Genomic DNA, 15,205 nt, shown 5'->3' on the forward strand with positions numbered 1-15,205 from the left:
GTCATAAGTTGAGTAAAGTTGCAATCTGAGACAAAATGACCCCATATCTGGAAGCCCTGCCTTAACCATCAAAAAGTCACCTCATTATGTATTGTTTGGGCCTAATTACCGTGATAATCTTTGCTTTCCTTCATTAAAATGGGTTGGTTTCAATGGATGAACTTAATCCTGGAAAAATAGGATTAATAAACAATGCCTCGTACTGTGAAGTGAATGATGGGAAATTAACACAGGCCTGTTATGTAACACAATACAATAGCTGGCATGTTAGAGAAATGTTAACACTTCTCATTAAATGCAAAAGGTTTATCCAGATTCCAAAATTGCCTCATTGAGGTCTGTATCTGACAGTTCCTTTAATTTTCAATTAATCTGCAAAGTATTTCTTGGCCTATAAAATGTCAGAAAAGTGAAAAATTATACAATTTCCTAAAAACCCAAGGTGTCGTCATTAAATTGCTTGTTTTTTGTCCGACTAACCATCTAAATCCCAGAGATAGTGGATTTATTATCTCATAAAATACAGAGCCAGACATTAGTCACTCTGGACAGGAAGTCACCCAGCAGCATATCTAAGATCTTCCCTCTGCTCTCTCCTCAGTGTTTGTTCCTGATCTGGTGTATGGCTCCGGTGACATGGAACGGTTCTGAGATCTTGTACAATCGTGTGATCCGGCCGTTTTTCCTGAAACACCAGGCAGCCATGGACAGCGTGGTCAGCGACCTGAGCGCCAAGGCTAAGAACATAACTGAGAGCGTGACAAAGGAGGGTGAGATAACGTCAATATACATGCAAGTACAGTCACTTAATTTATACTCTCCGCAGACAAACTTCTCCATCACCTCCCAGATAAACACCTTAGAAATCTTTCCTCAAATACAATCATCTGTTTTATCTTTGAGTCTATTAGCGTTCCTACAAAATATAGTGTTTATATGCCTCCACGCCACCGAAGTGAAACCTGCATTATGTTTTCAGGTTGTCAATCCGTCCATCTATTTCATTCTAGTGAATCTCAACATTGCCTTGAGAGAATTTCCCCACTTGGACAATGATGAACTACTTAGATTTTGGTGGTCAAAGGTCAAGGTCACTTTGACCTCGTCTGTGTTATTCCTGTGGACGCAATATCTCCAGAAGATGTTGAGGGAATTTTTTTAATTTTGCACAAACGTTCACTTGGACTCAATGATGAACTAATTAGATTTTGGTGGTCAAAGGTCAAGGTCACTGTAACCTTGCATCCGTCTCATTCTTATGAACGTGATATCCCAAGAAGGCCTTGAAGGAGGTTCTTCAAATTTGGCACAAATGTCTACTTGGATCAAACAATGACCTGGTTAGAATTTGTTGGTTAAAGGTCAAGGTCACCGTGACCACTGTGTCATTCTCTTGAATGCGATATCTCAAGAAGGCCTTGAGGGAGTTGTTTGAAATTTGGCACAAATGCCCTTTTGGACTCAACAATGAACTGATTAGATTTGGTGGTCAAAGGTCACTGTGACCTCACAAAACATGTTTTTGGCCATAACGCAAGAATTCATCCGCTAATTATGACAAAAATTCACACCAGTGAAATTAAGTGATGACATTTTATACCTGAAAGGCCAAAGGTCAACCTCACTGTGACATCATAATGTTCTGCAACAACACTTTTCTGGCCATCACTCAATGCCAGATCTCAGGAGCAGAAGGGGAGATATCTGGTCAGATTGAATTGGTGACACTAATCTTTGGTGTCTACCATGAAACTGTGCTGATTGTGTCCATCTTCTATGCTGCCAGGGGGGAAGATGTGTGAAGCATGCATGTATTCACACACATGGATGAAAACTGTAAGTGCAACTTTGAGGGATTTGAGGAGGCGTACAACCGCGAGGTTGTAATTCTAGTTTTTTCTCTGTTTATTCCATCAGCTGTTAACCGGGCCCTCAACCATGACAAGGACCAGTGAGAGACATGGAAAGGCTTTGTGTGTGTGTCTGTGTGTCTGTGTATCTCTGTAATTGAAAGAGTGACTGAATGAGTTTATGTGTGTTTGTTGTTTTGCTTTTGTTCTGTCTTCAAACCTCCTACCATGACGAATGATGTTGATCAACCCCTGCGTCATGTGGTGAACCGAAGCTTCACACTCTTGAAAATGAATAAAAGGTTGTTTGTTTATCACATCAGTTTACTGCCATCGGTACTGCCAAGACAATCGGAGAAACTGTGACCTTTCTATGTGATCTTCTTTTATTTGTCGTAGTGTGACAACCTTCGTGGAAAGAAATCTAATGATGTCAAAAAATACAATTGTGTGCCTGCAGGTTTCAGCAGCACTAGCGGTACAGTCGATATTTTTATGTCTAATTGAGCCAGAAAACTGAGGCTGATGACGTTACGGTTATAAAAGCAGTTTGTCTTCAAATGTGTCCACAAACAGCACTTTCTAATTGTTAATCAAAACTGGAACTTTTACATGTCATTAACGTGTTCTCGCTCTTAAAAGCCTCACTCTTGCATGTGCGAAGCGGCATTTAAAGTCTGTTGGAGCTATTGGGAATGGGAGGGTACTTCATCTGTAACTTTATCTTGAAGACTTCTGCCTTTTAATATGTCTTAATTTATCATCTCATAATACTGAAATAATAAAACTGGAACCTGAATGAATTGAACAAGTGTCTGCCTGTCTGGCTTTAACCTTTTCAGATTTATTTCTGTTTCTTCTGGTGCCCTCTCTCTGAGCAGTGTCATTCCTCACAAAGTGGGAATTGGATTTTATTCGGTCCAAATTACAATGTTCACGCACCGGTGGTTTCTGTAATTGTTTTTTTCTATAGCAGCGGCAAGTCAGGGAAATTGTATTTCTGGATCCATAACCTCTGCGGATTTGGCTCTAGTTCATTTTGCAGCACCAATTTATTTATTTTTTATTAATGAACTTTATCTGCTGTATTTGTAATGGGTACCCAAATATCGTGCGTTGAAAACATTGAAAGTTTCAGTTACCCTTTTCCAAACTGTTCTACATGCCGTTAAAGAATATTGCAAATTCATTGAACTACTTTTCTTTTACATGAAATTCAAATTTTTGTTTAAAAATTTACAGATGTGCGTGCAGATAATTTTGTATTTAATTCTCCGTATTTCCCATTTGTTATAGCAGGAATTGCAGTGAAGATACCGCTGCCATGAGCGTTTCCCCTCCCATCCTTCGTATCCACTTGATCTTTTGACCTGTCACCCTCAAGTACATTTACCGGCATTCAGACAGCCTAACCACCCACTCTTTAATTTGTCTTTTGCTTTGTATTCACGCTCGAGGGGCTCTGAATGGGAGGCCCTTTGTGTCTGCGCACTGGATGTAATGCATGGGAAATGGTGGATGGAGCCGGCGCGATTGGCCACACGCCGCCACGGAGAGAGGAAGGCACCCATCTGGAAATGGCTGCTGTGAAGATGTGGCTGCTCGGTGTTTGTTATGTATCCCTTCAGCCACCGGTGGCCGACAGGTTATTGATTAAACACAAATTGGATACAGAAACCAATTATTGCATTGTGTTGCAGTGTGGTTTGATCCAACGCTTTGTATTGAGTGTGGGGCCTGTAATGGCTTAGGACAGGAGAAGAAGAGCTGGAGAGAGGAGGACAAAGAATGAAAGGAGTGTATGTATGAAAGCATATTATATATGTACACAAACATTTTTCAGCTATTATTAATTTTACAATCTGCTTTTTCGCCCCACTACAGCAACATGGCTCTAGGGATGGCAGTCTCTGTCTGCTTGTTGCTCCTGACTGAATATCTAATGACATCCAGGAGATCCATTCGTGATCTTAGAGGATGAGTCATGCGGACTTTGCTGATCCTCTGATCCTCTTAGTGTGGTGATGTTAGCATTTAGCTCAAAGCACAGCTATGTTTTATTAGCACTTAAGCGTGTACTCCCGGTTAGAATTCCTTCAGTGTTCATTATTCAGGAGGTTTATACCAGGAGCTGCACCAAGACAAACAGATCATGTGATAGATAGATAGATAGATAGATAGATAGATAGATAGATAGATAGATAGATAGATACTTTATTGTCCCCGAAGGGAAATTTGTCTTTGACTCCATGAGCTGAGACAAGCTGCCGCCATAGTTAGAATTACAGAAGGAGAAGACAGGTAAAGTTGCACAGTTGCACAACAGAATAACAACAGAGTTGCACATTTGCGCAACAAATACACAGATAAACAAAAGTTGCATGTGATTAAAACCAGTAAAAACACTGAAGTAGTTTAATGTTCTAAATCAGCGTTCCTCCTATACGCTTTTCAGCTTGTCCCAGATGGGCCACTAGCCAAGCACCTCGCAATGTCTGCTCGCCGTTTCTCTCAGATAACTTTAGATCCAAACGTTCAGAAAGTGTTTACCAGGAGTCGAAATATCCGCAGAGGCCTCTTGCTCTTTGAAATAAATGGACCTGGTAATTGAAACTGGTAAAAACACTGAATAAATCTGTGTTTCTCCTACACACTAGCCCAGCACTGCAAATGCCTACTCACCTTCTAACCCAGCACTGCAAATGCCTACTAACCTTTTCCCTCTGTTAACTTAAGATCTAGATGTTCTGCAGGTTTTAACCACGAGCTGAGGTATCTACAGAGGTCTCCTGCTTTGCAAAACAAAAGGACCCGGTGATTTAAGCTGGTAAAAACACTGAACAAAGAAGTTTCACATTAAAAATCTGTGTTTCTCCTACGCGCTAACCCAGCACTGCAAATGTCTACTAACCTTTTTCCTGTGATAACTTAAGACCCAGATGTTCAGGAGGATTTTACGAGGAGCCGAGTTATCCGCAGAGGTCCCCTTCTTTGCAAAACAAACGGACCCGGTGATTTTAGCTCTTGGAAAAACTGACTAAAGCATTTCCACGGTAAAAATCTGCGTTTTTCTGACGCTGCTCGGCTCATCGCTGGGTGCTGCTAACTACGGTGGCCCTATTCTAGAGCCAGTATTCAGTTACAACATGGCAAACTCCGTGGACGAGGGCCTGCTCCCCACGTGTAGATATTAATGGCTCATTCTATGGTAAGAAAAAAATGACAATTGTTAATGTTACACACTAAAGAAAACATACTTTTATAATATATTCCATTTCTGCCAAAATATCCCTTTAATTCCTGTAAGCTGGACCTTTAATGTTAAACGTGTTCTACTTAAGATGATAGGCTTGTTGCAACTAAGCTAATGTTAATGTAGGAAGGTAAGAAGACTATATTCTGAAAATAGCTAGCTGTAGACTTTTAAGTCCTGTTTTAATAATAATAATAACTTTAGATTAAAGTCTCTGGATCCCTCTCTTTTCTGGCCATGCTAACTTTCCACCTGCATATTTCTGCATGATCTCTCCTCCTGCCTAACCCTCCATTATCTCCTGATCTTCTGCTCATTATTGCCCCCCAACAGAAACAATCTATGCTCCTTGCTATCACCCTGTCTGCTTGGCTGCTGCAGTGCCCGGGCTCACCGACAGAGGGGGACAAACACAAGGCTGTCCGGATGGAGAGTTGGTGAGTCATACACTGAGACCGTCACGTACAGACAAACAGCTCCAAACAAGGCCCGGTGTGGCTCGGCCATGGGCCTTTAGTAGCACCCGGGCTAGGCTGCCTCACACTTATTTGTGGTGCTGGAGGAAATGAATGGAATGTGATTATTCCTGCAGACATGGGCTGAGAATTAATTTGGGCGTGCTTATACTGGGCTGGTATACTTCCTGGTTTATTGACTGTCATCTCCTACCTTCTGTCCACCCTTTACATGTTGTTTTGCTCTGTTGTGTGTGTTTACAGTACAGCCTACTGTATATAAAGACTTGTGTATGTATTGATGGATCTCTCCATGGTGCTGAAACACAATGAGGTCGCTGTCCGTGGTGCTGATCCTGTATCACACACCAAATACAAGGCACTCAATCATGCATTTCCGCTTTCTCTTCCAGTTATAGGTGATTTGATTTATGTGTACCTGTGTCAAAAATGTCCACGTTATCAAAATGCTGCGTGATTAATCAAATGCCCAATCTGAGCCAGTGAATCTTGCAGTTCTGGCTTTTTGCTCTCACAAAATTTCACACAAGATTTCCCGTCTTTAGTCGTCTTTTAATTCCTGCAGCTGTGAGCCGGATTGAAAAGCTGCATAAATCTGCCTCGGCCCTGGAGATATCAGGTGGCTGCCTGGCTGTGGCTGAAACATCGACAAAATCATTTGGAAAATTAAATGGGGTTCTGCTTAGGTTACATTTTTCACCGTGAATTTAATTCCATCAGCCGGGCCACTTTAATGCGATCTGTTGCTCGGGGACCATCGGTGCCTTTACATCCAGGTTTCTTTGGATATTTTGCATCGCATATGATCAGATTGTTGCTCCGTATCTGGATATTGAGATATTAAGGTGGCCTGTGCAGTGTTATTCAGTTTCATTTTAATTTTGCTGTGATCTCGTGGTCAAATCCACCCCATAAATAGTTATTTTTTTGAGAGGGTGTCTGTGTTAAATAGCTAATTTCGCTGGCATCCAACCACTAGGAAGTGTATGAAGTGAAAGAAAATCAAGTGTGGACAGAAAAGGGAGAGGGCATAGCACCTCCCACGTCCTATCTGCGAGAGGGAGAGAAAGGGAGAGGAAGAGAGATAGAGAGAGTCTGCTGTGGTGGTGTTGGAAATCGGACGACATGAGCTCTACATGAACCGTGTAAAATGCTTTAAGACGCTTTCAGCGTTTGTCTTACATCCGTCTCAACCGAGGACGAGCCTGAAGCGGAGCTGTACTTCACGACCAGGTATGGAGATGCTGCTCATCCCCGCATCTTTACATGGAGGTTAGATGTTGGTATTCAGAGGCGAAGCCGCGCTCCTTCTGCCTGGCTCGTCTGCTGAGCGCGCACGATCCCTGCTGTTCACGGCCGGTGCAGGATCTCAGTCTTTATTTATTTATTATTTATCCTGTTGATTTAAATGCATTTACATCGGCTGCTATCACGACTTTGTGTTTGATAACCTCGGCCGTGTGAATTGTATGCCCGCACAGCCATATTGGCAGTCAGCAGGAGGGAGAGGGGGCAGAGATATGAGGGTGTTGGGATTATGATATTGCTTTGAGGAGTAAAGGGAGGTGGAGGGAGGAGGAGGAGGAGGAGGAGGGGAGCAGGAGGGAGGGGTGGTGGGGTTCGCTGCGACTGCGAAATGATGGCACCGTTGCGAGATGGCGATCCTCTGGTATTTATGAATGAACCCAGCAGAGTAGGGTGGTCTGTAATGGCGTTGCGCACCAATCTGCGGACCGACGGCAAGCCCTCTCCTGCCTGCCACCCCTTCCTGACTACAGCCGACACGGAGACGCACGTCAACATTTGACTATACACTAATAATGACGCCAGTGTGACGCATAAAGCCCGATTTCTGTGGCAAATGTCACTGTTAATCCTCCATCTGGATCTGTGTTTCTCCATGTCTCCTCCTCCTCCTTCTCCTCCGTGCCTGATGTTGTGGCTCTCATGATCTGGAGAAGAGAGCCATCATGACATGCAAAAGGAGTTGTGCATCATTTAGGGCCTTCTTGCATGTGTGTGTGTGTGTGTGCGTAAATATGCATGTGACTTCCTGTATGCACTGAACACTGCCAGTCATGGGTGTGTGTGGGTTGCAGGGTTTGCGAGAAAAGAGAGGAGAGGAGGGATGTATGACAGTAAATCCTGTGATTAAGCTTTAAAGTGTGTGGTTGGGGAGTAGCATAGAGATGCAGGCTGTGTTAAAGCATGCATGTGTTGGTCGAGGATGGGGAGATAAGTGGAAGTGTGGGGGAGTGTCAGTGTCCTGCCTGCCCGCCTGTCCGTTTGTTTGTCTGTCTTGAATGGCCACAGCACGGTTGCATAAGAACACTTGTGCTGCTAAGGCAGGACAAAGAAATGACTCAATACATGGTAACAAGGAAAAGCAGAGAGGGGAGATGATGCTGGTGATGATGCTGACGTCTCTGGTGATGTCGCTGAAGATGAGTTATAGATGCTGATAATTGATGATGATGATTGGAGTGGTATTTATATCCCTTTTTTTTTAGCCAAGGCCCATTATACCACAGCACACAAAGCTGTGCGAGATAACTGACGTCCAGATGGCCAGATGTTGTTATGAGTTCTGCTGGATTTGTCACTTATGTTTATTCATGTCTGGAAACAGGCAGCTCCACACACACGAGCAGCTCCAGTTTTTCTGCAGTTATCATGATCAGGTCTGTGCAGAGCTGGGATCACAAGTAGAAACCTGGCTTTTTGTGGCTTCAGAGAATGATGCATTATTGGCATCATATGGGCGCAGTTTTCTATATTAATAATTAATCAACAGTGCATGCATATAAAATCTGAAAAGCTATTTTTGTAGTGTGACCCATGTTTACTAGGGTCTAACTCAATTTCTTTCTTCTTAAAGTGAAACTCAATCCAACGCTGTTCTTTTTAACTATTAACCCTCTGACACTTATGCCACAGTGATCTTTTTCTATATAAAAAATTATAATTTATTTATTATACAATCAACACTCTCAAAGTTCTGTACACAAAGCAAACACAGACTATAAAACATCACAAGAATAATTGAATGAAAACAAAGATTTCAAGCAAATAGCTAAAACAAAACAATAATAATAAAAAAATTGCACATTTAATTCAAAATGGCTGTCTTCCTGTTGGGTTTAGAGTGTGGCTCCAAGAGACTTTTTTGCACATCTTGTGATGTTACATGTACCTACCAAGTTTCATACACGTAAGTGAAAGCAGCTTCAGGGGCTGCGTCGTTGAAATTTTGAAGGGGAACCTACTGAGCCATTTCGTGACAGTCGTTAATTAGACCTGTATCAGATGTTAATTTTGGCCAGTTTACAAGTTTTAAGAGTTTTAAGATAAAATAATAATAAGAAGAAGAATTGCTCCAGTTTCAATAGGACCTTTGCCTCCCTGTGGTTCGTGCTCCATGTAAATTACTTTTATCTGATTCATTTATTTCTCTTATCTCTTTCTTGTGTGAGTATATCCCACACTGACTCGAGTCGCAATGCCTCTCAGAATGCACAGATTTGATCGGCTGAGTGGCATCACGTGAGATGATTTATGACGCATGCAAGTGGGCGATGAGTTTTCTTGACTGATAAACCTGTGCCGTAAAGGATAGAAATGTCGTGCTGGTTAAAATAGAAACACTACATCATTTTTAAATACCCTAAAACCTCAATTAAAAGTCCTTCGGATGTATAAAAGCAGGTTGTTGGCTGCCTAATATATGTGTCCATTCCTCAGTTACCCTGTATGTTATTCATATTCCTTTAGTCCGTAAGGGTCCTCAGATCAAAAGAATGAAAATGTTTTTTCACAAAAATTAATCCAATTTGTGAGTGTTGTTTTAACAGGATAAAGTGTTGTGTCAGTATGCTGGGTGCGATAATCCTCAAGTGTTGTAACTCACTCTCTCTGATGCACTGTCTGACAGAGCTAGATCAAATGACTGATTCATAACTGATGTGTTATCTGAAGCCTCATTTTTAAACAGGTAATACTTATACTGGTTTAAATAAACAATTTGATTGTATTTTCTGATCTTTGTTGAGCAGCGGTTTTGTGCGGAGGGAATTAAAGGCCTGTCCCAAATATAGGCCTGTTAATTTGATCGAATTAAGCAAATAGTAGCCTGGGCTATTAATTAAAGTTTTATGTCCAGGTGTGGGCCTAGACCACGGTCCACCCATGGTCCAGTGGGGATGGAGAGGGACAGCAGGTTAATAAGGTGGTGATATTTTTGTCATTTTGCTAGCAAGGAGGATGATGTCCGCCCTTGTCCCCCCTCAAATCACCCACTGCAGACGTTAGTACACACAAATATACATATTGGCTTACAGTGAGGCATCAGTGGGTCCGAAGTTAAAGAAACTTGCCCATGATTTAAAGGTTTCTGGCTGATTTAATGTCATGGGGAAATACATTTGAAGTGAAAGGGTGTGAATTACACATGAGTTGCTGTGTATGATAATAAGCATCCTTATTGTGAAGTACTTGGTAGGGAAAAGTTCCTTAGTAGGTTAACTGAATCAGGTTCAGGTGTGTCGCTGCTTCATGTGAGAGAAGCAGATGGTTTTTGAGCAGGCTGCAGCTTGTGTTCCTGCACGTGCGGTTTTGTACTTTTTGTGAAAGATAATGCCACAGCAGCAACTGGTGAGCTAAATCAGATTTATTTATTTTTTTAAACTACAAACTGGGGATTTAATCGTGTGTGTGTTTGTGTGTGTGTTGTAACTGAATCTTAATGAGTAGCAGCCCCTCTGTGACTTAAAAAGATAGTCATTACATATATTATAAGGCTTGATTTACAATTCTTTCAATATGAAAAGCTTTAAACAAAAATGGATTCCCTCTTAAACTGAGCTTGATGAGCCATAATTAGATCTATAATCATGCCCGACCCTACATGAACCTGCATATTTTATGTTCAAGCGTGACCCTAGCTCAAACCATGGCAACAGTTTTGTGCCTGAGCCTGATTTAATAACTCAAATTTCCACATTCATTACCACCTCAAGTAATTTCAAGTCTTTCCAATGCGGTAACAGACAATTGTGACATGATTTCCGACATGCATCTTTTCCTACTTCATGCTAAACACAGCCCAAAAACTGTCACATGCCGTATACATAAAACTGAGATTGAACAACATTTCTCCTTACTAATGAGAGGCAGGAGTCGGGATGGGTTGATGGCAACACAGCTCATACATTATTCATGACATTACACAGATTATAAGGTCTGCATTGGAAAAAAAAAAAACAGTGGGAAATTGGAGTGAACTTTTCAAACACAGGAGACTTTTATGAAATTACAGCCCGAACCAGGCGGGTCAGGTCGGGCTCCGTCCGGTTCAGGCAGAGAATCAAAGCTCTATCCAAAATGCTTTTTGAAGTTATAGTTAACTGCTGTCTCCTGATGATGTTTAAGTCTGTCTGATGCTTTGACAGCACGAGTCTAGTCAAGTGCACCATCACTGTTGAGCACTCCTGAGCTATATATAACTATATACTGCATAACGTCTGCTTTAATACTGGAACAGATCAATGCTAAAGTGTTTTAGTTGTTCTGACGGCATCAGCTCATTTGAAAGGTCTATGGAGTCTTCATTATACATGGCATTAGGCGGGATTGTCTTGGTCTTGTGCATAACTAATAGAAGGCCTGGATGGCTGCTCTGGTGCATTATGCACGCCGTGACCTCTGAGTTACTGTGTTTTATTTGACATTTTGTGCAAATATCAGCCATTAATTTTCTGTTTTAAGGAATGAGAACTGTGAGAAAATTGTGAATATTTTGAGGGTTTCAAATAAAGAAACGTTAAGGGTCAGTTTCCTAAAACCTCTGTTGCGTCATGGGGGCAGTCTGGAGCGGGATTCCCTTGTTGTCTCCATCTGCGTTGTTATCAGGCGTGGATCAAGTGGTATTATAAAAAAGCTGTGCCTGGTTGATCTCGACTGTAGAAACCAGTGGAGTCAATCCAAAGCGACCAACCCTGTCACCATCTGTCACTGCAGGCAGGCTTCTGCAACACACTCCAGCAGTCTGTAATTAGTGCTTCAGTCAGGTCAGAGCCTTCGATGCTTCTAAGAATAGACTTTCTTGAAAAAAAATAAAAATAGAATACATTATGCTTGACAACAGACGTAATTGCTCTGTTACCACTGCTGAATTTCCTTACCTTTTCTTGGTCACATTCGGATGTTAATATCCACGTGCCTCTGTGTTTCCCAGATTGCCAGGCCGAGGTATTAGCAGGGTCTTATGGAGAGGCCAGACGGAGAAACCCTGGGTTTCCCAGGTCAAGCTAATACTCAGCACTAATACACACTCAAAGACTAATTACATGGCCGTGTTGCACCCAGTCCTGTGTAAAAACTGCTGCATAGAAGCTGCGTGATTATGGTTTCAGGGTTTGATTACAGCTCAGGAATCAATCTGCCGGAGGGGGAAATGTCTCCCTCTTACTGAAAGTGCACATTTGCTATCTCCATTTAGACTTATCACAGAGTCGTTGCAGGTAGAGAGATGTTTTAAATACAGACTCTGAACACCTGACGCCGCTGTGTACTGCCGGCTGTTTAGCAAGCAGAAGGAAGTCGGCATCTTGTGCATGAAAAACATGCATCAGTTTTTGATCTTTCTTTCCCTCTCTATGGGCAACAACAAGCGCTGGTGCTAACAAGCTAAATGCTAATGATGATAAATATTTGGCTTTTGATGTGAGACAGGTCTGTGTGGTTCAGTCTGTGGATTTTTTAAACATATTTTGGAACATTTCAGTACCTTGAAGTGTTCTTGTTGCAAGACTTTTGTTTTGTTCTGCAGGTAGATTTCCCTCTAGCACTTTTTTTGTGAGTATACCAGTGAGATAAACGCACTGTGTCTTTCCCTGGATAATTCCAACTAGCAAGAAATGCAACCTTTATTGTTTTGTCATAGTTGGTCAAAGATAAACTTTCTTCTTAAACTAGGGCTTGGCAATGTATGGATATTACATAAATATCGTGATACGAGATCGAATATCGTCTTAGAGTTTGGATATTATAATATTAATATATAGATGCATTATAGTGATGTCATTTTCTGAACTTACCAGACTTTCCTGGCTGTCGTAATATCCATATAACAGATGATTATTTATCAAAAATCTCATTGTGACAACCCTACAATATTATTGCAATATCAATATTGAGGTTTTTGGTCAAAAATATTGTGATATTTGATTTGACTATAGATCTGTCAATGTAAAACTACAGCTAATGAGTAACATAAGGAATGACTACAACCTTTGGCTGTATTAGTATTTTCAAAAACAACATACTCAGAGTGTCAGTGTGTAGGATTTAGAGGGATATATTGGCACAAATGGAATATAATATAATAAGTGTGTTTGCTTCAGTGTATGATCACCTGGAAATAAGAATAGTTGTGTTTTGTTTACCTCAGAATGAGCTGTTTATATCTACATAGGGGGCGGGTCCTCTCCCACGGTGCTTGCCATGTTGTTTCTGCAGTAGCCCAGAATGAAAAAACCAAACACCTCCTACCGTAGTTCTCAATACATGCTTGGCACACTGAAGAAATTTAAGTTGGTTTCAGTCTGCAACCTCAACTGCTAGATGCCACTAAATCCTACACTAGACTTTTAAAGTTTAATCCCTAGTCAAACTCCATTTTTGTTCCTATTTACCTTTTCTGCACCTGCCATTCAGTGTATTTTTCCAATCTGTAATTACCTCTTTGTATGGTAGCTGTCGTCATCAGTGGCGGAGTCCGCCATTTCCACACTGGATTCAAATTCCCTGCCTATGCACACTTGCAACTTGAGTTTGTGTGGTTGCACTTTAATCAGATACACCAGTTACTCTTTCTGACAAAGCCGATGCTCAGTAGAGTTTGCAATAGTATTAAATAGGCGTGTCATTGATTGGGCTTAATATATCGATTTTTGATCGACTATGAAATACAATCAATACAGGCCTTTATTTTGAAATTCCCATGGCTAGTTTGTGTCACCATTTCCATCCAAGCACACCTCCCTCTTTAACATTCAAACAAGGCTTGCAGCCTAGCCCCAGGCAGACAATGGCAAGCAGCCAAGGAAAGGACAACGAGGATACTTACTGATATCGTCTCATATCGATCACAGGCCCCTGAATTGTATTGAATCTAAACTGTATCGTGGCAGACTTTGTGATACCGTAAATATTGTATTGTTGTCTAAAGAATTGATATATATCCACATCATGTCCTGATAAAACCTGTCATTAACGCTCGTAGTATTAAACCATACTTGAAATTACTGTGTTAAGCATGGATGCTGCTAAATCAGGGATTAGGGATTAAAAGAAGGCTTTATTGCTGTGGTGTGAACTTCAACAGGTCAGTGTTTCAAGAACTATAAGGAACCTGTCTTGTTTTTGACTGGATGTTGAGAAGCTTTTAGTTTAGGTAAGTATTTCATGAAGCTCAGTGCTGTAGCAATTCTTATTCTTACTGCTTTATTGACCTTGTAGTTTTACACTGGCTGGACTAAACATCTACACCGTGCTTGGATTGGAGAGAGTAGAAAGTGTGGTCTTAACCCATGGTTGTGGAAAAGTAATAAAACATTGGGGTTGTTTTAATGAATGAATCATCCAGGGAAAGCCTAAACTGTGCACAGCTCACCGGTGGATTTACAAAATAGTGCTAAGGGGGAAATTCCTGGTGCCTGTTCTGTGGTTGCTAAATGTATCCTCTGCTGCAAAACCTTCCAGTCCAACTTAGATGTCGTATTCTGAATATCATCAGACGGATAAATGTCACCCGTATTGGTTGCATGTCTGGCTGTGCTGATATTCCCATGTCACAGCGTTTGTGTCAGTGCATGCTGAGTCAAAGGGATGTGCATGGAGTATCAAAGGGCTTCATCCGGAGCTGCATGTAGTCTTATAGGGAGACTGCTGGTATCTTAAGTCCTGGGAATTGGGTCAATGCAGAGCAGGCCAGGAGCACAGAGGAGGTTAAGCTCAATGATTAGCTACTAAGCCAAGACCACAGTGCTGCAATCTCTTGTGCAGTCCAAGGCATATACTCCAGGCATGCATGGAGGTGTATGCTCAATCACAGTATAGATTGACACTAATGAGAGGCAGGCACGCCCATAGTCTCGTGCACAGCCTTCAAACACCTCAAGCGTACTCACAGGTATTGTTACATGTATATCCTCTGATGCATATACACACATAGATCACATTTAGCCAGTAATTTGTTCATTTGTTATTTAATGATGTAATACAGGTGTTTAGTGCAGATGAGAGGAGTATAATTAGATGTTTCAACTGTGTAATTTAAAATATCTAATTTTCTTAAAGGTCCCATATTGCAAAAAAAAAATCAGATTTCCGTGTCACTTCTTTTTTTATTACAAAGCAGGCATAGGTGCTGCATGTTACTTACTTACATTACGGTCTTTATGCTGACAGTGTGCCTTTAAATGAGCCATCAGGATGTCTGTGAAGTTGTGATGTCACAACTGTACTACATAAAGGTAGAAACTGCTGCTACAGTGTCATTACAGTCATTCCCTGGCTGCAGTGATGGTGCAGAGACACTAAGAGCACAGATGTGGAAGAGTTGGAAA

The 15,205-nt window shown here is 41.4% G+C and overlaps 2 protein-coding genes across 4 annotated transcripts in view; both read left to right on the forward strand.

Moving 5' to 3' along the window:
- The window catches only part of LOC126401161 (receptor expression-enhancing protein 6-like), a 3,553-nt gene extending 892 nt beyond the window's left edge, over positions 1–2,661 (forward strand). The window contains exons 2-3 of the mRNA XM_050062267.1: positions 495–770; positions 1,918–2,661. Coding sequence (XP_049918224.1) covers positions 495–770; positions 1,918–1,955 — 314 coding nt within the window. The 3' untranslated portion in view covers positions 1,956–2,661. The remainder of the gene's footprint in view (positions 1–494; positions 771–1,917) is intronic.
- A 137-nt stretch (positions 2,662–2,798) lies between these two features.
- The window catches only part of diras1b (DIRAS family, GTP-binding RAS-like 1b), a 30,399-nt gene continuing 17,992 nt past the window's right edge, over positions 2,799–15,205 (forward strand). Inside the window, exons 1-2 of one of the 3 annotated variants that reach the window (XM_050061597.1) lie at positions 2,799–5,058; positions 5,437–5,540. The gene's annotated coding sequence lies outside the window, so the exon portion shown is untranslated. Of the gene's footprint in view, positions 5,541–6,243; positions 6,813–15,205 lie in introns of those variants that run through there. The other 2 variants (XM_050061599.1, XM_050061596.1) reach the window with 2 other exon arrangements.

The sequence above is a fragment of the Epinephelus moara genome, chromosome 14 (assembly GCF_006386435.1).
Source record: "Epinephelus moara isolate mb chromosome 14, YSFRI_EMoa_1.0, whole genome shotgun sequence".
In the NCBI taxonomy this organism is placed as follows: Eukaryota; Metazoa; Chordata; class Actinopteri; order Perciformes; family Serranidae; genus Epinephelus; species Epinephelus moara.